The sequence below is a fragment of the Pituophis catenifer genome, unplaced genomic scaffold, assembly GCF_029215685.1.
Source record: "Pituophis catenifer annectens isolate HBS135680 unplaced genomic scaffold, rPitCat1.0.hap2 SCAF_11, whole genome shotgun sequence".
Classification (NCBI taxonomy): domain Eukaryota; kingdom Metazoa; phylum Chordata; class Lepidosauria; order Squamata; family Colubridae; genus Pituophis; species Pituophis catenifer.
In genome coordinates, this window is record NW_027256891.1 from 733289 (window position 1) to 758375 (window position 25087).

The window sequence follows — 25087 nt, forward strand, 5'->3', positions numbered from 1 at the left end:
GACAGTGTTGAGGGAATTATTTGTTTAGCAGAGTGATGGCATTCGGGAAAAAACTGTCCTTGTGTCTAGTTGTTCTGGTGTGCAGTGCTCTATAGCGTCCTTTTGAGGGTAGGAGTTGAAACAGTTTACGTCCAGGATGTGAGGGGTCTGTAGATATTTTCACAGCCCTCTTTTTGACTCGTGCAGTATACAGGTCCTCAACGGAAGGCAGGTTGGTAGCCATTGTTTTTTCTGCAGTTTCTAATTATCCATTGAAGTCTGTGTCTGTCATGTTGGGTTGCAGAACCAAACCAGACAGTTATGGAGGTGCAGACGACAGTCTCAATAATTCCTCTGTAGAACTGGATCAGCAGCTCCTTGGGCAGTTTGAGCTTTCTGAGTTGGCTCAGAAAGAACATTCTTCGTTGTGCTTTTCTGATGCCGTTTTTGATGTTAGGTGTCCATTTTAGGTCTTGAGATACAATAGAACCTAGAAATTTGAAGGTCTCTACTGTTGATACTGTGTTGTCTACTATTGTAAGAGGTGGAAGTATGGGAGGGTTTCTCCTAACATCCATCACCATTTCTACGGTTTTGAGTGTGTTCAGTTCCAGATTGTTCCTGTCGCACAAGGCTAGTTGTTCAACCTCCCTGTCTATATGTAGATTCATCACCGTCTCAAATGAAACCAATCAATGTTGTGTCATCTGCAAACTTCAGTGGTTTAACAGATGGAACGTTTGAGATGCAGTCATTGGTATAGAGAGAAAAGAGAAGTGGAGAGAGCACACATCCTTGGGGAGCCCTGTGCTAATTGTACAGGTATCTGGTGTGATTTTGCTTACCTTCACCTGCTGCTTCCTGTCTGTTAGGAATGATCTGTAAAATATTTTCTTATTGGAACTACAAAACAGGCTTATTAAAGACTTGAAGAAATTTGTGTGATGGGATAAAGAATTGAAGCCCAAACAAAGCCTATGACGATACTGAATTGATTTAAGATTTCAGACTTTTAGAAGTAAAAGGAAGGAATATAAGTTTGATAAGACCTCCTCCTCCTTCCTCTTCTCCCTCCCCTCCCCCTCCTTCTTTCCTGGAAACCCCTTCTGGATTTTTTGCTGGCACTAAGAATGAAAAGTTGATGTTTTATGGATTTGTTTATATAGAAGAGATAATATATTGGAAGAAGAGGTGTATGCTTAACCTTATAAGAGCTGAAGAGTTATTTTTTTCCAGTTTTTTCCTTTTTTTCTCTTCTCTATCTCTAGGTTTACTTTATATTAGTTTTTACTGTAATCAAAATTGTTAATAAAATTGTATATAAAAAATATGGAGCTTCCAATTGTGACCCAAAGGTGGGACATGTGAACCAAAATATATTGTGAATCCCATTTTCCCTTTGAAGCACAGCCATACCACTCGATCCCATTTCTTGTCTTGCTGCCCTTGCTGGTCAAGCCAAAAACAGCTATTTTTCCTTGTTCCCCATCAAAAACTCAGTTACTCTTCCTGCAGAGAAAGGACAAGTGATTTCTTCTCTCCTAAGGAAGATCTCTGCTGAAAATTATCCAAGGACTTTTCTTTCCTGCTGGCCCCAACCTGAAACGCTGCTGCTATGTTCAGCTTTTTCTTTTTTTTTTTTATTGAAAAAGTTTTCAAATACAAATTTTTCCCCTTTTTTCCTTCCCCCCCTCCTCCCTAACCCCCCCTCGCCACCCATCCCCCCGTGACTTCTTCACACCAAAAACCTAATTCATAACAGATTACATAATATTTTACCATCGCCTTACTCTCTCCTCTATATACTGACCCTTACTTACTAAAAATATTATTAATATTATTACTTTCCCCTTTTACCATACATTTCAAAAAAAAAAAAAAAAAAAAAGCAGTCTGCTATAACATTGTATGATAACTTCTAGTTTAGCATAATATTATTATAACCCCCAATTTAGCAATAATCTACCCTTTTTGTCCTCCCCAAAACTTATATCTATGTATTGTTACAACATTTCAAAACAACCTTCCACTTTAAGACTGTATAATAAATCCTACTTTAACATTTATTCTTTGTGTATATTAATATAACATTTCAAAGCAGCCTTCCACATAAGTCCTAATTTAACATTTATTCAACTCTGTCCATTTCCTCCACTACCCTAAATATATCACTTAAACATCCCTTTTCTTAAGCTAATCCATCAGTAGACTAACATATTTCCACCCACTTTCCTACAAAATTACCATACACAACAATTCAATTCTTAATATCTGCCCACTCTACTAATATATATATATATATACATATATTCCGTTATTTAAAAAAAAAAAGACAATAACTTTAAATTTATAATACATATAATATCTTCTTTGATGTCTTTCCACTAGATTGTTGAGTCCCCCATCCATAATTGGGTAACATAGCATCCTGGTGCAACAGTTTGTTCAAAGTCTTCAGTCTTCATCTGCCCCCATCAGTAATGAATATCCTCATATATATATAAAAATAAAAACAACCACCCGAGTGACATTATAATTGTATTCCATATAGTTGTAATTGTGGCTTTCATCAGGATTATTAATTCCCATCATCGTAATGGGTAACAACCAGATCTTCTGCATGCCCCAACGTAACTCTCTTGCCTTGTAGCTCAGAATAATTATAATATATTTATCAGTACAAGAAAAGAAATCCAAAATAGATAATTCAAATCCAACAGATTAAGGCTCTTTTCACATCCCAAAATTACGGCATTGCAGAGGTCTGTCATTGTCCTCAGGATGATATTAACCAATACTTCGCCTCCACTATCTTTTCACATATTCATTCATTTTTTTTTAAAATCACTGGCTTCACCGTTGCTTAGTTTAGAAATTTCTGTTTTTATGAGACCTATTTCTTTTTTTCTTTTCTTTTTGTGGGTTTGATTTCCATCCTGTTTTCCTTTCTACAAGTTGTATATCAACTGATCGGTTTTCATTCTGCTTTATAAACTGATCTTGTTGGATCATCACGTTGAAATCAGATGCCGCTTCTCTCATATTTGTAGATAATCCAGCTGGAGTATCAAGAGAATCCAAAGACAGTTTGTCTACCACAACCTCTGTAATTCGATGTTTTCCCTTTATTTCCAACTCCTTCTGCTTATCCTGTATTGTGCCTATAGATGTTAAGTTCATTTTCAAAATTTTTTGATAAAATTCTTCCGCTTTTTCAACAGTATCTAATTGGTATCTTTCTCCTTGATATCTCAATATTATGCCAACTGGGGCATTCCACCTAAATGGAATATTTCTGTATTTTAACTCAGTCACCAGAAAACCAAATTTCTTCCTTTCCATTAACATCTTGGGGGGAAGCTCTTTGTAGATCCATATCTTCCTTCCATACAATTGCAAAGTAGAATTGAAGGAATTTTGCACAATTTTATTCCTAATTTCCTTGTCTGTAAAATAAATCACCACATCTCTAGGCAATTGCCTTTGCTTTGCAATCCAGGAGTTTATTCTGTACACTCTATCAATCCTACAAAACACTTCCCCAGGTTGAACCTTTAAAATCCCAGCCAGAATTTCAGAAGATATTTTCCTTAAATCATCTCTGTTATTTTCCTGTAAACCTCTGAGTCTGATCGCATATTCTGTAAAATTATAATGCATCATTAAGACCTCTCTTTCAATCCGTTGTTGTAAATTTTCTACATTACAAGACTTTTGTTCAACCTCCATTTTAGATTTTTCTTCTGAGCTATTGTCTTGAGTATTTGTCAAATCATTTTCAATTTTTTGTATTTTATTATCCAAATTGTCCTCAATTTCTTCCACTTTAGACTCTAATAAGTTAGTATTTTCATCCAACTTAGTCATAAATCCTACAAGATCATTAGCCATTTTAATAATCTTTCGATTCAAAATATCAAACTTTAATTGCACTAATTCTTTAATTTCCTGCTTAAATTTTTCAAAGTTCTGATTCACAATCTCATCCCTTCTTACAATCTCCTCCAAAAGAAATTCAATTATATTAAAATCGGTTTTCTGAGACTGGAGCTTTAAAACTTGGTTACGTATTTTGTTAATGGGGGAATCCCCCCCCATTGCTTGTTTGTCCAACTTTAATGCCATGTTTCAACACAGACAAACTATTTTTCTTAAAAAGAAAAGAGAGGCAGCAGAGAAAAAAAAAAACCTCTTTCCAACCAAGATGAATATCAAATCTCCAGGAAAAGAAAAAACACAAAAGTAGAGCTTTATTTTAAAGTGTAGCCAAAAATATTTATTCAGCTACTTTGTATCTCAATAAGAAACGGAAGGACTCTCCCTTTCAGCCCCTTCTCAAGCCTCGGCAATCGCCCTTTTTAAAGATTCTTTTTTCCTTTTCCTTTTCCTTCTTCAATAATTGTTATAAAATAAGTGAAATACTTGCAATTCGAGGTCACAGATCCAGCTCAAATCCCTTCAAATGTAACCAGGAGCATTTATTCTGCTATTTTGTAACTTAATAAGAAACGGAAGGACTTTCTCTTTTCAGCTTCCCTGCTCCAGTTTCGGCAATCGCCATTTTAAAAGGTCTTTTTTACTTTGTTGAATATCCTTTGTAAAATAAGTATTAATACTTGCAATTTAGGGTCACAGATCCAAATCCAAATCTCATCATCTTTAGTTAATCTGTTAAATATCTTAAAAGGCTTGTCTTCGTAGCCTTGTTCTGCAAAAAGGCAGAAGTCTCCCAACGCCCGGAGCGGGCGGCAAGTGCTATAGGGAGCATTCCTCCGCCCGCCCCCAAGAGTAAAAAAAAAAAACCCCTGGGGGCTACGGAGAGCTCTACCTGCACTCACCTGCTCTATCCCACATTTCCTCCTGGAAATGGGGTTTTTCGAGCCGCCTTTGCGCTGTACAGGCGGCTCTTTACAGGCGAAGGGGCTGGCGGTCCCAAGAGACCGTCTGGTGGCTACGAAGAGCAAACCGGAAGTCCTATGTTCAGCTTTTTCTGAATGGAACCACTTATGGTGGAGTTGATCCAATGCCCAACTCAAAGCAGCTTGCAGGACTTTGTTGTGCTTCCACCAGACGTTACTGCTGTTTGGGTCCCAAAATAGGAGCCACACTGGAAGATCAAGATGGAAGGCAAAGTTCTGTCCCCCAAGATAGCCTGAATGACTTTTTCTCCTGCCGACAACCAGCTGATTTTGCCACCAAAGGTGGTTATTGGGAATGCTCCCCAGGTGAGACTAGGGAGGTGGGTGCATTTTATTACCTGTCCCCCAAGAGGCTCACAAGTGAGTGATTGTAATAACACTTTCATGCTCATAGTTACCTGTGAGTCAGGTGGCTGTGTAAATGAATAAATATTTAAATGCTCCTTTTAGCTTTCTGCAAAAGCTACTTTCTCAGTTATCACTGATGAGGGCAATGTTTCAGAGGTGGGATCAGCAAGCAGAAGGCTACTCAAAGAAGCAAACTAGTCACCTTCAAGTAGGCCAATCAAAAGGTAAAAATCTGTTTCAGGAAGTGCTTTGAGATTTGATCAAGATGGGGAGCGAATCCATTGACTGACTGTCCAAAAACAGCCGTAGCTCTCTTCCAACAGGAAAGCCACCAAGTATCGTTGGTACACGAACAGAAGAAAACTAGAGATTATTATCTATCTTTCCTATCCTATCATTAGTTCTTTAATTTTTAAAAGTTGTTCTGGGCTTTGGGCTTTGCACATTTATAAGTAAGAGATTTAGAAGTTCTGAGAATGATAGGTTTAGGAGTGAATTAATTAATTCATTATCTCTAAAACACCACATACCTCATATTTCTGTGGTAAAGGTGCTGAAGAGTGATTAAGTGGATTAAAATAAGTTTCAAAACCTATGAATAATTAAAGTAGAAATAATAAAAGCAACACAACCACAAAAACGGCAATGAGAGCTACGACAGCTAACAACTATCAGGTATAATTGCAGTTAACAGCAGGTGTACCTGCAGAGGAGGCATTAGAGAAGTCAGGATGGACCATATGATAGAAGCCCGGACTTTTGCCAAGCAGTCATGGCCACCTCCTTGGCCTTTTCTGCCTCCCCTCCCCTCCCCCTCCAAGGATGTACCCAGTTAAAAGCTTCCGTAAAGGCAATCGATTAAGTCTGACATTCAGCCTTTCCCATTAGGAACTTTCTAGATATGCTGGACAACAACCTTGCATGTGGCCAACTGGAATCATCTGATTCTGAATTGCTGGCCAAAGAAACAGCAAAATAGTTGCTGCAAGAGAGAGAAGAGTTGTGGAAAGTGTGTTTCATAGCTGAATTCTTGGAAACTGAGCCTCACAACTGAACAGGGCCAGCAAGACTTTGCAAAAGTGACTTGGGGGTGGCAAGCTGGCTGCGCCGCGTTGCCTCATTCTGATCCAGCTGCCTTGGAATTTCCTGAGGAGACATTCTTGAACTATTGGTGCAGCACAGTCACACGGGGGCTCTAACCCGAGCAACGTTCTGTCTTAACCGAGCAGCTTAAAGCCCACACACAACGCCAACCATTACCTTGATATTCCCTTGAGATGAGATGGGCAGCCTATAAGTTTCATAAATAAATAAAATAAATAAATATTGCATCCTTCATGGCCAAAAACTGCAGAGGCAGCAATTGCATTTCTTATGAAGGGAAGGCAAAAGGGAGGAAAAGCCCCTTCCTTGGCCTTCTTTTCGGCTGCCCTTCCATCCTCGTCTCCCTGCATGGCCTGGGAGCAGCAGCCGAAGAGAGGAAGGGGAGCAGCTCAGGGTGGGAGCACGCGGAGCAGACCCTTTGCAGAAACCAGCCAATCTGGCTCAGGAGTTCTCTGGCCTCTTTCTAGAGACAGGAAAGTCAAACCCTCAAACTCTAGGAGGCTTCGTTCTAAATCAGGCCACAGGTTTTAATGAACATTTACCACATGAGTCCTTCCAAATGAGAAGGAGTTAATAATCAGGCAGTACTTTTAAAAAGCTCTATTTTAACAGAGATAAGAACCACCAGCAAGTTACGGGGTTGCTAATAAGACATCGGTCTTGGAAGTCATGGTGACATGACACCTACAATCTCAAATAGGAGTGACTTTCTCATTATCCTTATTCACAATTTCAGGAATAGGGTCTAAAAAATATAATTTAACTGAAGTTAAAATGACCTTTGAGAAAAGCAGCGGTTTGGGAATGTAAAACTGACCGAACAAAGATCTTCCATGCAAAGTTATCCTTTCAAAATGGGTGGCAATTACTTGGGCTTTCTAGAAGTTTAAACAATTTGGTTCTAGTCACTTTCTTTGGAGAGCTGAAGGCAGGAGGAGAAAGAGCTTGGCAGACACCCTGTTTGAGTGTGGATGGTGAAGCAGGTATGCTTACAAGCTATCCCCCCCCCATTTTACTTCCCCTCTTTTGTATTGGTGATATGACATATGGCTGAATAATTAAAACAGTATTAGAAGTTTTGACGTTCAGGAGCAACTCAGGAGCAAGTTCAGGAGCCCGTTCCTGGACTTGCTGGTTCTACCTTGCTTAGAATTGAGTTGCTCTAGTACACGTTTCTTCATGAATTGGTGGGATAGGTTTTCATTCATAAACCACAGTTATGTACATCAAGTTCTGTAAAATAGGAATCAATAGAAATTAAGTGCTTCATTAGATGACCAAGTCCCAATTTTTCAATGCAGTTGCATCCAAATCAAAAACTAAAATTTTCTCAGTTTGCCTGGATGAACTGAGAACCTCTTTATTCACGTAAAGCAGAAAGGAAAGCCCAGAGTGTCACCTGATCTTTCCTGCTTCTTTTCAATAACGAAGGATCGTATAATGTACGGGTCAAAAGGCATCTTAAATCCTGCTTGTATTACTGGAGCGCACTCCTCGCGGGGCTGCCCTCGAAGGGTCTTTGGAAGCTTCACCTGGTGCCAAATGCAGTGGGTGCCCGTTGTTTGGCACATGTCACACCTCTGCTCCACAGGCCACACAGGCTGCTCCTGAATACAAGGCAAGGTGCTGGTGTTACCTTTCATGGCTTGGGGCCAGGCTACCTAGGGGGCCATCTCCCTCCAGCAGCGTCTCCCCATCCTGTTAGATCCAGCAGGATATGCTCTGGGTCCAATCTCCTATCGGCTTTTTTATTGTAGCGCCTGATGTCTGGGGATTAGATCGGCCCCATCCCTGGTGGCCTTGAAAGCTTGGCTGGGTCCTGGCGGCATGATGGAGCCCGTCCCCCTTGTCTCTTCTACTTTCTGACAAAATTCTCACCACCAAGAAAGACCAGAAGTCTCTTGGACTTCCATTTCCTAGCAGTTTTCGAATTGGTGCCATTCCTACTGGGCTAGCCAAGACTCTTGATCTCGTAAGAAATTCCAAGGTTGATTTAGAAAGACACCTTCTGATCCACTTCTGCTTCGGCAGGTGACCTGTACCAAATTCCCACAACAGTATCTTTTTCATTTCCTTCTCTTTAATGTCATCCAGATGCCTTCAACTTGAATTCCATAATCAGGGACCTGATTTTCTACACAGGCATATGACATTTTACCCCGAAATCTATTCCCCTTTGTTTCAGTTGGGTCTATTCACTTTGAACAAGTCATAGCCCTCCATTCTACTCTCAGCAGGCTTTTACCATCCCTGCCCATCATACTTGTCCCATTCGCTTTCCCACCTGAAGGTCTCTGGTTCCTCTGTTTTGTCTGCAAATGTGGACTTGGTGATTGATCTTGTACATGGGGAGGGTTACTGCCTCCCTGCTGTCATCTGCTGAAGATTTCTAAGTAAGTTTTCCATTTCATTCCTCTGCCATTATTATCTGCAGCTATGGTTCTAATGCCCAGCCTTCCTCTACTGACGTCTGGGCTGCTGCCTCCGTTCAATTTATTTTAAAATCTTCCATAAACCCTGCAAGGCTTTTGCTAAAGATATTTTCCCTTCTCTTACGGGTTGTTGCACATTCTTGCCAAGGAATCCCTTATGCTGGTGACGGAGGCCAGGGTTTAGGACTTCAGGTCTTTCTCAATGGGACATTCCTTGCCTGTTTTTTCTTTCCAGGGTCCTGATTTTCCTTCCCTGCCTATTAAGGACGAGCAGAGAGGATTAGTACCTCTCCAGCTGGTCCACCTGCCTGCCCAGGCTTTTAAAGATGCTGGTAATATTCTGAAGGGTTTTTATCTTCTAGCAAAATTGTTTAACTGGATCAGAACACACATGAATCGGCCAATATCAATTTGATGAGTTTGGATCATCTTTTCTCCATATCCATCAGGAAGAGAGTTGTTTCTTATGCTCTTCTGTTTCTCGCCCTTATCACTTTACCTCCTCAGTGGAAAGCCTGGTTTTGTTGGTGGCTGAAGCACTGACAGTCCTTTCCATTGTGTTTTGAGAAACTGGCATAAAAAACTGCCTCTCAGCTGCTTGGAGCTGTTTTTCCACATTCAGCTGGTTGGCTCCCATGACACAGTCTTTCTCTCAGTTTAGCCACTCGTTCTTGCCATACTTTTCAATGCTCACCAGAGTATTTTCCCCCCCTTTGGGGGGCCACCTCTTCTCCCCTCGTCCTGGGCAGCGGACTGTGCCCCGCCAGCCTTCATGTCTGAAACCTTATGGAACAAGGGCCTTCAGTTTGTTCACCTTTTCCTCCACCAAGGCAACAAGCTTTCATCTACAACGGATATAATTAGTGTATTCTTCTGACAGGACTCTGTGCTGGGATCCGTATGGCATGATGGCTTCCCATATGGCAAGGCAACTTCCCCAGAACAGCGACAAGAGCACCCCATTATTCCCAGTTAGCGTGTCCGTGTCCATAGAACGATGGGGTGCTGGTGACAGGGATGACGCAATGATCCCTATCCAAAATAGATGGAGACCCTCTTGAGGAAGAGGCATTTAATGAAAAGAGGTAGAATTCTACTACCAAAAACAAACATTGTTCTTTTAATTACATTAATTTTTATTTCAGGAGGTATTTGGAGACTTAACAATCAATGAAGGTGGTAGAATTTCTTTCTTTTATAAATACAACTTGCTTAAGCGTGCACACAGAGACAGGCATATGTACAAATTGAACATCGATGGAAAAGTGAGATTAATGAAACTGATAACTCCTATGCATCTTATAGAGCCTATAGAGATGTTGTGGCCTAGAAGTGGAGCTCTTGCCTCACAATCTGGAGGCTGTGAGTTTGATCCTAGGTAGAGGCAGATGTAGGGTCTCCTGCTTGGGCGGGAGGTTGGACTAGATGACCTGCAAGGTCCCTTCCAACTCTGTTAATCTGTTAAATCTTTCATGAAAATTAGCAGAAATTAGAATTGGCAATACTTTATAAGCAGGACTGAGGTGATGTTGAAAAAGGAAGTAGATGCCTCTTTCACCGTACAAATTAATCAGTCAGAACCAGAACACTCCTTCATTTATTCATTCAGAAAAATTATCCAAATCTACATATTTGTGTGTAGTGAAAGTATGTAAACCTCTAGGCTTCATTTGAAGGGGAAATTTAGAGTCAGGAGGCTGCTCTGGAGGAAGCAGTGGGCTAAAATTCCTCTTTAGCTACTGTCTAAGTGGGGGGGGGGCAAACCAGTTACTGAAAGCAAAGAGAGACATACTTTTGCCACACATAAATACATCACTCCGGATCGTTTTCCTCGATCAACCAGTGAATGTTTTTGACTCATTTGTTTAATTTGGTTTTCTTTATCTAGTTTTGGTACTTGCATGGAGATGAAATAACATTTAGATCACATTTATGCAGAAATACTGAACATTCAAAAGGTTCACAAACTTTAAGCACCATTGTATTTGGTGCTTAAATTTCCATCTTCAGCATCCTAGTTATGCCTTATTAGTGCATTTTTGTCCTGATTTTGTCCACGAATCCAGAGCAATAATATAAAGAGGCCTCTGGAGGCCCAGATTATCCAGGGCAGAGGAGCCCCACTCTGTGACAGTTCACACTTCTCTTCATAGCCCTAAAGCTCAGGCTCTAAAGGGAAGAGCACTTCTTCTAATGCAAAACCTTTTGGGGGGGGTGGAATTTTGGGGGCATTACAAAATTCTCATAAGGAGAGTTGCCTAATCACAAAAGGTGTCATCCCCAATTGTCCTTTTATCTGAAACTATCTCCGCCTCCTCCGCCCAGGTCTGCTCTGCAGGGTGCTTTTTCCTCTTGCCTTTCCCAAGCACTGGCATGCCCCCTTTTCCTGAGGAATACCTGGGAGAATAAAGATACTGTGTTTACCTTCACTGCAATCCAGGTTTCTGAATACTGAACCCAGGGGGTCAGGGAGTTTGAAGGGAGAAGGCCTGTGGGGTCCCCATTACCTGGCCCGGGTGCCTTGTATTCAAGGCAATTCAGGGCCATGGGTGATGCCAGGGGTTTTGTGTGGTCTCTGGGTCCTTGAAGCTTCCCAGGACAGGGTCACCTTGTACACTTTATGCAACACAAACTGCTTCCGGTGCATCGTTTGAGTCTTTTGGACAAAGACTGGAACAGAACTATCAGCTGCCCCTATTAAATCTTGATTTGCTTGCATGTGGTGCATAAAGAAAAGGCCATTTGGAAAGAATCAGAAGGCTAAGCTCTCACGGAGCTGTTTGAAACATATTTTCTCAGGGAGCATCTTGTTCTGTAAGATCTTTCAATATTTTGAAAAACTGGATTCTTTCATTTGTTCTATAGAACGGTGGTATGGGATTTTTCTTCTGCTTTTCTTTTACACTGATGGATTTCTTATATATGATTTTCCACTCCAACTGGTTTTTTACTCATTATTTTAACAGCAGATAATGGAAGAAAACAACAAAAATTAATTTCAAAGAATATGCAGAATAATGGAAGAAGGAACTCTGTGTAATATTTGAACGGAAACGTTTTTCTTATTTTGCATAAGAAACTGAAGCTGAGCACAAATCAGTTAATCAAATCAAAACAAGCCTCAAATAATACCTGAGCAAGAAATGCTGGGCAGCAAAGAAGCCTTTAGTAAAGCTGGCCAGAGAGAGGGAGGCAAGTACTCCAGAGAGTACGGAAACAAGAGGCAGACGAAGCCCAGCACGGCAGCAGGCATTTCTCAGCACAATCCTGGCAAAGGGAGGCTTGTATGGCAGCTCTCAGGGGGACAATCTCTATAGGCTCAAGGACACATTTTGACTTTTGAGAGCCTTTTTATTATTTTTTTTCAAAATGCCAACAGGACCTATCTGAAGCCAAGAAATATAAATAGGCAACAAATCCCTTGGTCCTTTCTTTGCATTTAAAAATGTTAAGTCTAATGTCAGCAGGAACCTGACGGATACCAAGGAACGTATCCAGGCCACTTACCCTCAGTCAAGTTTCCTTGAGATAAATGCAATCCCTCATGGACCATTCCATGCAGTTTTTGTGGCAATAACAAAGCAGGGGGTTGGACTAGAAGACCTCCAAGGTCCCTTCAAACCTGATTATTCTATGTTCTGTGTTAGCTATCACCTTCTTCCATGAAGTTTTTTCAATCTCCAGTCTAGCCTTCAGCTCTAAGATTGCCAGGAAGTCTCCTCTCTGAGTGCCTCCACCACCTGAGACCCCCCCCCCCACTCCCTTGGCTTGACATCTTCAGATCCTGACAGGGCTGAATGGGGGTACACAAAGTGCCTCTTACCTGGCAAGGCTTTTGCCCATTTCACCACATGTACCAGGTGCCTCTCTCCAAGCTCATTCAAACTGGTGAGAAGGGAGCCAAAGGAGTCGGGCTGGTTATTGTCATGCCCTGCGCAAACCACGCCGGGCTCGATCGCTTCCAGGACATTGAGGAAGATAGGCTGGCATTCCAGGCCATCAATGTGCGCTATGGGCATTTTCGTGGCTTGCTCCTCAGAGGGGCTCGACGGCCCTGCTGTCTCCCCTTCTTCTTGCAACTTCAGGTTACCCAATTTCTTTAACTTGCGGGCTGGAAGGAAAAAAAGGGTTTCTAAGAAAACTTTCCATGACAGGTTGACAGTTTATACGATGAGTGGGCGTATCATCAAAGGAGGAAAAGTTTATGGACGCTTCTGTCGTATAACGAAACCTTATGCACCTGCTGCTCTTGGGCACCACTGCTGCTACTCTGGGGGGAGCCACCCGAATGCCAATGGGGCCCTCTGGATTCCTCCGGCCAGCAGCCCAGGCAGAGAAGTAGCCTGACAGAATCTTAAGGCAGCCAGGCAGCCGTGTAAACATAATGCGAAATAACTTGGTAAGATTTTCGCTAACACTGAGAGTCCCAATCTTCTCACGCAAGGTTTCATAGTGCAGGCTTGCACCAATTTATAAGGAATATTTTTAGTGTTTTCAAAAATTAACGTGTTAGGATTTGAGCAAGCCATTTGGGAATGATAAAACGTCATGATAGTGGTGGCTGCCCCTAAAATGCTGCTGTTGTGTTTGTCGCAGTCGGTGTGACAAGATGGAATTATGTTCCTCTGAATGTTTCTCGGTATTCAATACTGACTGCTGATGTTCACCATTACAATTATATGGAATTTCCCCCAAAGCCCAGAGCAGCAGTATAGTGTGAATCTACGGCTGCAGGAATGTAACAGGGAATTTTCCATCATTATGCTTTTCTATTTCTGAACAACTAGAGTTCTGGTCACTGTTCTTGCAAACAAAAGAGCATAATGTATAAATTTTTGATCTGATCCTAGAAGACTAGATACGTTCTCTACAAAGTAAAGGGTGGCCCTTATTTTATGTGGCCGGGGTCTCTATGCTCAAGGGCAAAATGGAGCAATAATCTTTGATGACCTACTCTGCCCCAAAATCTTGTCAGATGTCTTAGGAGAATTCTCATTAATTCTGGAAGCCTATGTCATTTTTAAAAATTAAATGATGTATTTTAAAAGGTTAATTTTAATTTTAAAAGCCACTTGGAGGCTGTGAATTCTATTGCTGCTCCCCGTCACAATGAAAACCACCAAGGTTGGGCAAAAAGGGAGGCTCAGCTATTGCAGCAGCACAGAGGGGGCCTTCTTTCCCTTCTCCCCCCTTTCCCCTTCCCCATCCCCACTCAGTACAGATCAGCTCTCCATTTCATACTATAGTTTATACTGAAGTCCAGTAATATTTCCTAATATTCAAATGGGATGAGAGGTAACTTAGATCCATTATTCCCATCTTTGGGTCTGACAATCTGCTCTTTTCAAAACTAAACACTCTTTCTCTTTGGAGGCTGACTTTTTGGTTGCGCCTCAGATAACCTTTGCTGCCCTTCTCTAATCTGTCTGAATTGGTCATGTTACCTTCGCTATCATGCAATTTATTAATTTTTTCCCTAATATTCAAATAGGGTTGCCTTTAAAAAAAGAGAGAGAGGGGGGGGGGAGCCATATCTCCCTAGACAACCAGGAAGCTCTTCTGGCTTTATGGCTTGTCTTCTGTTTTGCCTTTTCGCTGAATTGCTTGCCCTTCTGGGTTTCCTTTAGGCTGCTGACTGCCAGGCTGTGGGACCCAAATGCAGAACTGGCTGTGGGCCGGTTCAAGCTCCACTGGTTTTGCAGAAGTGCTACATTTCAAGGGTTCTGAAAGGGCCCTCAAATTCTTGACTCCTTAAATTAGAGATGGGGAACAACGGCCCCTTTATGACTTGTGGCTGGTTCAGAAATTCTGGGAGTTGAAGCCCACAAGTCATAAAAGGGCCATCATTCCCCACCCCTGCCTTAAATGACACATGAATTTGTCTGGCCCACGAACAATGCAAATGATTTTACTTGTGCTAGTGGCACAATATAAACACACCACCTTTCATCATTAAGCATGTCAAACAAACAAACAAACAAACAAACCTAGTGACAGAACCTTGTAGCTTTTAAAAAAAATACAAACAGAATTCAACATTTAAACTATATTTTTAAGGGGAGGAATGAGCTGGCCTAGTTTTGCACAATTCCTGAAACTCAGGTTCCCTGGCCCAGTCCACATTCCCCCTTTGTTGTGGGTGGACTTTCCCTCTTCAACACAGAAAGAATGGCAGACCTCAACTGGCTCAGGCCAAGGAGGGAGCTCTGACTGCCACCCAGCTTTGCAGGTGCATCTTGCAGGCCCAACCACAGCTTGTCCACCTGACCTGGGAGAAGGGGCCACAATTTTAAAAATCCTGCCCTACAGAGTTAAGAAAAAGAAAGACGTTTCTCTATGTCCTTGTAGTAATTTTGCTGCTTAAATCCAGCTAGAAATGGTGGCGCTGTATATCTATCTATCTGTCTATCTATCTATCACAGGAGGCCAGTGCTGCCAACCTGCACCTTGCCTGAGCTCAGCGACTGAACAGGTTGTGGAGTCCTGAATGTTCTGCAGGGCCAAAGAACTGCACTGCCAGGGAGATTTAAGCCAATCCAAGCAACCTTCAGACCTTGGCATCACATTACACAGATATGAATAAAACCCCAGGAAGTCTGTGATTATGACTTTTCTAATTCTCCGAAATGGACTGTTTGTAGCCTTTATTTATTTATTTTCCACTGTTTGCTTTAATAATTGGCTTGCTCACAACCATAAAGTCTACAGAGCCAGATTTTGTCATTCTAGACAATAAAATGCTTTTATATCTCCCTGAAGCTCTACCACCCCCTTCTCAAAAGCCAGCTTGAAAGAAAATAAAATAATTAATTAGAAATAATGGAGAAGAGATAGAGAAAAATCCTGATTGCTTCACTTCAGCAAGAGAAGCATAAAACCGTATCTGTTTTCCTGTAGGATCTGGCTCCCTACATTAAATGATACTTATCTGAAACTTCCTCAGGTCATAATTTAAAAAATAAGCCTCCAAACATAAAGATGTCAAATCAAAGAGCATCTCAATAAATCATTTCAAAAGCTGATCTTTAATTATACGTTTTGGATGATCTACAGTAAGAGCAATTAAGGGAGGTTGCTCTGCAAAAATGGGAACATGGCAATAAAAAATAAAAGTGAGCAACCTTTGAAAAACAAGAGCAAAATGCAGCATGACATCCATGCCATTATTTATGCAGGTTGGGATGGTGACAAGGAGATGGCTGAACATGATCTGACCGTGTCTCGCAACGTTCTGATAAGCTTTCCCAAGAACATGGCTGCGCTCCTCTCTTAACCTTGAGGCAGTTTTGCTTCAAGCTCCACGGTTAGCATGTCATGGCCTATCTGAGCTCCAAAGACACAACAGTCCCTCTGTTTTGACTACACGGAGTGGTCGCCCACAAGGGAGGCAAGGAAGATGCCGAGCATCTGGAAAGACAGAACCTTCCAGAGTTGCCTGCATGGCCGCTTCTGAGAGAAGCTGCAACTTCAGTCAACGTTTAGACCTTGGAGCAGCCTTGCCCTACTTCTCCTGACCTCCACGGTTTCAACTGCAACTCCAGGGCTTTCCAACTAATGGGACCCCTGCAAATGTTGGGAGGTATTCAGTTAGCAATCATTGTGCCTTGGATAAACCTCAGTAGCCACAACGCTGCCACTGCGCAAAGCATTTGTTTCATGTTTTTACTGGACATGGTTTCTCCTTGAAGACATTTTGCTTCTCATCCAAGAAGCTTTTTCAGTTCTGAGAATCTCCATAGACGCCACCAGTAATGGAGCATCCACAATTTCTGGAGGCAGCCGTTCCACTGATTAATTGTTCTCAATGTCAGGAAATATCTCCTTTATTTATGTTGAATCTCTCTTTGATAAGTTTCCATCCATTACTTCTTGTCCTGCCTTCAGGGGCTTTGGAGAATAGGTTGACCTCCTCTTCTATGTGACAGCCTCTCAAGTATTACTGAAAGACTGTGATCATGTTATTCCTCCTCCTCTTTGTTAAACGAGACATAACTAGTTCCTTGACCCGTTCATCATACTATTTAGTCTCCAGACTGCTAATCATCTTTGTTGTTCTTCTCTGCACTCTTTCCAGAGTCTCAACATTTTTGTATCATGGTGACTAGAAATGGATGCAGTATTCCAAGTACGGTCTTAGCAGCACAGTATAAAGTGGTCCTAACATGTCACGTGACTGTGAGGGTATCCCTCTGTTGATGCAGCTCAGGACTGCATTCACTTTTTTGGCAGTTGCAGCAGACTGCCGTAGCAGTGGGTCTCAACCTTAGCAAGCTTAAGATGTGCAGGCTGCCAGCATGCTGGCAAGGGAATTCTGGGAGCTGAATTCTCTTGCCAGCAATATCTTAAAGTTGCTGAGGTTTTGAAAAAGCACCGCTCTGGAAGTAGTGAATGCCCCGTTAGGAAACTTGCAGGTCCAGCTTGTTTCCTCTAATACACAAGAGTTCAGTTAGTGGAAGCCTAGAGAAAACCTTCCAGAGTTTGGACAAACAGATTGCTATATCCAGTCTAGCCCCTCCCCCTCCCATCAGCCCAGCTGTTCCAAAATGACAGATGCTGCTTTTTGGGGAACAAGTCCTGGTTTCCCGCTGATAATGATTGTAGCTTTGATTATGGATGGGAAAAGACAAGATGCCTGGTTTCCTCAAGAGGAGAAGGTTGTTAAACTTAAACTGATGGATCAGCTCAACCACACAACCACAGAAAGGTGTGTGCGTGTGTGCAAGTGGGAGGGAGGGAGGGAGAGAATACGCCATATTGGGCATTGAATGTTTGGGTTATCATTAGAAACATTGGTAGGGGGAAGTGACCACTGGCACCGGTCACATGCTCCCCCCCCCATCTGCCCATGGAAGTACAAAACATGCTTCAGGCTGAAAAACCAGGGTAGCCTGGTATGTTCCCATTTGCCCTGCACATTGCCCAATGCAGCTGGGAACTGGGTCAGCCGTGCCTTGGGCAGAGGAATAGGGCAGGTCAGGAATGAGAAAGGCTTGCAAAATCCCTACTTGACTCCTAAGCCCAGCTGAAAGAGAGCCTTTGGGGCTGAGGCCTGCAAAGTAAATAGGCAGGCACCATGGCTATACAAATGCAGCGTGGTTCCTACTGAAAGGGAGGCGGCCATCGTTCATCCCGAGTGTCTTTAAAATCACGCCATCAAAGGTGCCCAGGGCAGGGATGGGCAGACCCCTAAAAGAGCACCCTTGGTCAGGATCTTTTGGCAACTGTTGGGCAACTGCGAGGCCTGGGACCCCCATTTCTAATGAAGAGCAGGCAGGCCTTCCGATGCCTTGGAGGTAGCTAAGGAAACACAGCTCTGTTCAAAACGGTTATGGCACCATGCCCAGACTGTTTAACTGGAAAAATGGAGATTATTAACCAATCGTGGCTGGCTAGTTTCACAGATACCTCTGGAAGTCTATGAGAGAAGTCACACAAACAAGAAACGCTCAAGGGAAGGAGGAGAGAATCACATTAACAGAGACATTTCTAGACACGCAAAAGTACACCGCCATTTACACCTGGTTGGGCTAGAAACCTATGCTCAGGCTCAAACCAAGTCTTTATAGTCCAACCTCCTGCCCAGGCAGGGGAGCCAATGGTTGTCCAGTCTCTTCTTAAAAATCTCCAGTGATGGAGCACCCATAACTTCTGGAAGCAAGTCACCATTCCACCAATTAATTGTTCTCAAGATCAGAAAATTCCTCCTTCGTTCTAGGTTGGATCTCTCCCTGATTAGTTCCCACCCATGGCTTCTTGTCCGGCCTTCAGGTGCTTTGGAGAATAGGCTGACCCCTATTCTTTATGGCAGCTCCTCAAATATTGCTGCTATCGCGTCACCCCCGGCCCTCCTTTTCATGACATAAGACATACCCATATCTGCAAATTGTTTTTCATACCTTTTAGCCTCCAGATCCCCAAACATCTTGGTTGCTCTTCTCTGCTCTCTTTCCAAAGTCTCTACATCTTTTTTATATTGTGGTGACCAAAACTGGATGCAGCATTCCAAATGGGATCTTACAAGGCATTATAAAGTAATACTGACACTTCACGTGACCTTGATTCTACCCCTCTGTTGATGTAGCCTAGGACTCCATCGGCTTTTTTTGGAAGCTGCAGCACACAGCTGGCTCTAAGATCCTTCACTGCTATTGAGCCAGGTTTCACCTAACCTGTACCTGCACTTCTGGTTCCTCTTGCCTGACTTTTCTCTGCATTGAATTTCATTTTGTTAGAGAGGGCCTAGGGTTCAAGTCTGTCAAGATCCATCTTGATCTTCAGCCTGTCTTCTGGCCTGTTGGCTATTCCTGCCAGTGTAGTGTCGTCTACAAATTTGATGAGTTCTCCTTCTATCCCCTGATCTAAATCATTTATGGAGACATTGAAGAGTACAAACTGGCCACAGAGGGATCTCTACTGAACCAGCATTAAGCAGCTCTGCGGCCATTTAGAAGGTCTCAATTGGTTTGGGTTAAATAAATCCAATGATGGCAGAGAAGTAATTTTATTTGCTGGATTCCTTCCCCGACTTAGTTATGAAAATAGCCTTTGTTGCACATTTTCCATCTTCTGCCTTCCAGTTGCAGAGTTTGTCATTTTACCACACTGATTTTTAGCTAGTTATTTTTCTATTTAATATGTTGCCAACTCTGACCACCTTGATTGTATGTTAGACTAAAAAATGATGGGATACAAAGCTTAAAACAAATGAAGTTGGTTACTTCTGAAACCCCTTTTTTCCTGCAAGATCCTTTATCCTGAGTGTGAGAGTTTTGATGCCGGACTGGTAGGTTGCTGGTGGGGCACAGGATTCTTGGATTTGTGTGTGTGTCTGCGTGCGTGTCATATATCTTTGACTCCGGGTGAGGGCCTGGACTTGGCCCTGCCGTTTTCTTGCTCTAAATGAGGCCGTTCTTGGCCTGCAGGGCTCTGCTGGTGTGGAGGCTTTAGAGATAGGCAGAGCTATGACTGCAAAGCAGGGCGCTGGAGTCGGCTGGGCAGCTTTTAGCGCGGAGCTTGCTAACATTCACCATTAGGGTTTGATTGAATGGCTGGCTCAAGTCTGAAGGATGCAAGTCTGAAGTCGAGGTTCTACAACTCTTGACATCTGGTGGACTAGATCAATAATGAATTGCATCAAGAATAAAAGATATTCAGGCTTCCGTCGCCACCAGACGGTCTTTTGAGACCGCCAGCCCCGTTGCCCGTAAAGAGCCGCCTTTACAGCTGAAAGGCGGTTCAAAAAACTCCGTTTCCTTAAGGAAATGTGAGACAGAGCCAGCGAGGGCAGGTAGAGCCCTCTGCGAAGTCCCCAGAGTTTTTTTTTTTACTCCTGGGGAGGAAGCAGGATGAGGCTCCCTATTTTCGCTCACCGCTGCTCCGGGCTTCGGGAGAACTCTGCGCTTTGCAGAGCCAGGCGATGGGACCAGACCAACTAACAAAACTAACAGATCGTCTGAATAAGCAGGATGAAATCCGGATCTGGGATCCTAAATTGCAAGTATTTCTAACAACCCTAAGACTGATTTTAAAAGTAAAGAAGAGTGAAAGGGGAAAAAAAGAAAGTTTAAAATGGTGACTGGCTGAGGCTTGAGAAGAAAGCCGAAAGCGAAAGTCCTTCCGTTTGAACAGTTTAGTATGTTACAAAGTAACTGAAACAGTAGCGTTGGCTAGAAGTGAAGAGAAAAATTCTTATTTCATGCTTCTTCCTTCTTAGAGACTTGATATTGATATTGTCTGGAGAGAAGTCTTTTTTTTTAAAAGGAAAAAAGAAAAAAAAATCTGTTTGTGTGGCAGGATGGCGTTAAAACTAACAAAGCCAGACAACCAAGCTGGGGGGTGGGCTCCCTCATCTACAAATCACATGAACAAGTTTTGAGCTTGCAGATGCAGAAGAATGGCTTTAAAGACCTAAAGGAATTTGTTTTGGAGGAGATGGCAAGACATGATGAGATTGTGAACCAGAACCTTGAAAAATTTAGACAGGAAATTAAAGAGTTGGTTCAACAAAAGTATGATAACCTGAAGCAACATATGAAAAGTTTCTTAGAAACAATTATAAAGATGGATAAAGATATCAATTTAGAAATAGTCTAAAATGAAGGAAGTTGATTATAAGATTCATAATTTGGATAATAAAATACAAAGAATTGAAAATGATTTAACAATGATTCAAGAAAAAAGCTCAGAAATAAGAGTCTAAAAAAATAAAGGAAGCTGACTACAAGATTTACAATGCAGATAATATAAAACAAAGGATTGAAAATGAAGTCACAATGATGCAATTCAGATTCATGGAATTTGCGGTCAGAATTAGGGGAATACAGGAAAATAAAAGAGAAGACTTGAGAAAGATGACTGCTGAAGTTCTGGCTGTGATTTTAAAGGTTAGTCCTGAAGAGGTATCCTGTAAGATTGATAAGGCCTACAGAGCAAATTCTTGGGTGTCAAAGCAAAGGCAGTTGCCTAGAGATGTGGTGATTTACTTTACTGATAAAGGAATAAGAAACGATATTGTGCAAAAGTCTTTTAACTCTACTCTTGAAATGCATGGAAGGAAGATTTGGATATATAAAGAGCTGCCGTCCAAGATGTTAAAAGATAGAAAGGATTTTGGATTTTTGGTGACTGAGCTAAAGAAACAAAACATCCCATTTAGGTGGGATGCTCCAGTTGGTATAATATTGAGATATCAAGGAGAAAGATATCAACTAAATACTGTTGAAAAAGCGGAAGAATTTTACTACAAGGTTCTTAAAATGGATTCAACATCTCCATGTATGCCATCAGTGTCAGGAACACAGGAGGGGAATAAAGAAAAGCAAAATCAACAAGAGATTGTAACCCAGGCTAAGCAGATGGAGATGGAGGTAATGGAAAAACAACAAGTTACAGAGGCCTTTTTGGACGAGCCGCTTTTGGATTCTCCTTCAGAGGTTATAGTTGGATTACCTATAAATACAAGAGAGGTGGCTTCGGATCCTAATGTGATGTCTTATCAAGCTACAGACCAGCATGGAAATCAATCAGCTGATATACAAGTCCTAGAAAGGCAACCAGGATGGAGATCTAAACCACAAAAAGTTAAGAAAAGAAGGAGCAGATTCTACAAAACTTAAAAATTTTAGACTAAAAAACAGTCTAATGCCAGTTACTTAAGAGACGATTAAATATACATGAAAATATAGCTGAGGCAAAGTATTGGTTTATACTATTTTGAGAAGAATGACAGATCTCTGCAGTGCTGTGCTTTTGGGATGTGGAAGATGGCCTTTAATTGAGTGGATTGGAAGTTTCTATTTTGGACTCTTTGACAAATGGATTACGTATATGTTGAGCTACAAGGCAAGAGAACCATGGGATTGGGGCATGCAGAAGATCTGGTTGTTACCCTAACACGGTGGTTGGAATTAATAATCTAGATGAAAGACATTACAGAAGATACTATATGGAATATAAATATAGAGTCACTCGGGTGGTTTTTTATATACGAAAACACTTATTATTGATGGGGGCAGATGGTAATGGAAGATACTGAACATACTGTTGGAACTAGAACTTGATGGTACCCTAACATGGGTGATGGAATTAATAATCTAGTTGAAAGACATTACAGAAGATATCATATGGATTACAAACTTAAAGTCATTTGAGGATTTTATTTACATATGGAAATATTTTTTAGTGGTGTGGGCAGAAGAACAAAGATATTAAAAATATTATGTATGGTAGACCTGTAGGAAAGTGGGTGGAGATAGGTTAGTTTACTGATTGTTTAGTTTAGGAAAAGGGATGTTATGTTCAGATATTAATATACATAAAAGATTTGAATTAAGAGACATATGTATGGGGGAGGAGGAAATGGGTAGATTATGAGTTGAAATTGCCAAATTAGGATTTATTATATAATTTTACAGCTGAATGTTGCTCTGTAATGTATAGTATAGGGGGGATATAATAATATTGTTAGAAAGAAATGGTCAGCATATGGGGGGGTGGAGTAAAAGGATGGTAAAGTATTGTATAATCTGTTATTAATCGGGGTTTTATTTTGGAGAAGCCACAGGGGGAAGGGAGGGGGAGGGGAGGGGGAGGGGGGTTAGGGAGGAGGGGGGGAAAAAGGGGGAAAAATCTGTATTTGAAAAACTTTTTCAATAAAAAAAAAGAATAAAAGAGATTTTATTGATCAGAACTTTTCCTTCTCTCCCACTCAGTAGACTCCCCTTTTCTCACCAAACACGGCACTTCAACTGCCTCCTGTTAGTAAAGAGTTAATAACAAATACCCAACCACTGAACGTTTTTGCATCTTTCGGTGGGGTCAAGACAGAAACAACTTGGGGAGGGATTCAAAAGGGGAGGATGGTGGGCACTAATTCACAACACACATTTTCACCATTACTTTTAAGCTAACATTAAAAGGCAAGATAAAACGAGCCAGGAGGCAGAAAAGGTTAAAGTGACCTGAAACGGACACACATACACAGGCAGCATTTATTTGCTCGTCCCAAGGAAGCACCCGACCTTGGGAAGGACTGAGTTTTATTGGTAACATTTCTTTTAGAAAGAAACAGATTTCCTTTCTAAAAGGAAACTCTTAGCTTGGTCAAAACAGAGCCTAGCAGGAGACTGTTTGGCAGTTAAACTCCCAGGAAACCATCTGACACCCATCGGCACATCTTGCTCTTGGGAGCTTGTGGCCTTGGAGCCAGGGGGCCTCCGTCCATAGGTGACAAAGAGACGTCCCTGGGACAGCTGGGATCTCCAGAGCTCAGCCTTTCGAAAAAGATGCACAGGAAAAGGAATCGACTTACATGGATCCTTCAGGCTGGGTTATTATTTGGGCAGTTTTTCAGGACAGTGACCCAAGAACTGCATGAATTTCCTTCCCCCATATTGCATTTGGCACAGAAAAGTCTCATTCTGCATCTCACAACATTGTTGTCAGCATTGTGAAAGCAACATTAAGTGGCTTTGGTCTTGCTCAAGGAGACTTGTGAACCATTGTAGATTCTAGTTTATCTTGCCCATTCTAGAGTTTGCCATGCAGGTCCAGAGCAGGACAATCTTGCATCAGTTTTTAGCAACAAGACCGGCTGAGCTCAACTTTAACACTCTGTCTTTCAGGACAGGACCGGGCCTGGGAAGCAGCCTAGAGGACCCACAGCTCCCTATTTCAGTTGGAAAGACAGCTATTAATACTAGCCCCTGGCACCTCTTGTGAAGATAAGGCACGCCTGCAGAAAGAGAGGCACCCTGGCATCCCAGCTGGGCTGGGATCAAAACTTTCATGGCAACAGGTGGGAAAGGCTGGTTTGCTTAGCCTGTCACAAAGGTATATACGGCTTGTACTTTGTTCCGAAATGGCATAAGCTAGGAACTACGACTTGATCAGTGCTTTATCAATGCCATCAAAGTGGAGCCTGACGCTCAGTAGTCCTGCTGCAAATGTGCTCTTTGGGAACATGTGGGTCCTGGCTGTGAAAATGAGTCCAAAGGAGCCCAACTGTGAGCCTGAGACTGTGCCACGCTTGTACTCTCTGCGGCCTCTCTTCTGGATGAGGACAGGACAGAACAACAGAGTTGGAAGGGACCTTGGAGGTCTTCTAGTCCAACCCCCTGCTCAAGACCTGGGACAGGAAGTGCCTCTATGCCCATCATCTAGTGCTATTGAAAAAGCTAAATGTTTTCTGTGACCAAGAGCAGGCAGCCTTAAGCCTTGATAGTTCTACTTCTTCTTCTTAAGCTGCATGCTAAGAAGTAAAAGAAAAGAACATCTCAGGGCATACTCTGTACACAACTCAGTAGTTTGTGACAGTAGCAGAATGAAAGTCTCCTTAAAATGCACGCAGATACTGAGATCTTTTTCAGTATTTTTGGGGAAGGGTTGGGCTATTTTTGTTACTGTTGTTATCATTATTCCTAGAATAATCAGAAAACCTTGCAAATCAGATAATTGAGACATGCAGGGAAGGCATGGCAAGCTAAGCATGTCTCCGAGCAAAGACGACAAGCATGGCAAAGATTGAAGAATCAGCAAGTAAAATAGTTTTTGGAAACTTCTCCAGACAAGGAAAGGATGGGAGATTACCCCCATTTGCTCAGGGCAGCAGTCTCCTGGAGGTTTGGGAAAACTGTGGAGGGACCTTTTAAAAGACATTAGATTCACTCATTCATTTTCTAACCACCTTCGGAAATTGCCTATTTAATTACCTTGACACTATTAGAGACCTTCAGAGCAATTAGGTTTAAGAGCAATCTGGTGAATTTACTTCCATTCTTGAAAAATAACCATAAGTTTAAGAATGTA

General features: G+C 42.0%; 1 protein-coding gene across 1 annotated transcript in view; it reads right to left on the reverse strand.

Annotated features, from left to right (window-relative positions):
• AR (androgen receptor) overlaps positions 1 to 25087 on the reverse strand; it is a 168262-nt gene that overhangs the window by 18583 nt on the left and 124592 nt on the right. The window contains exon 4 of the mRNA XM_070951840.1: positions 12606 to 12893. Coding sequence (XP_070807941.1) covers positions 12606 to 12893 — 288 coding nt within the window. The remainder of the gene's footprint in view (positions 1 to 12605; positions 12894 to 25087) is intronic.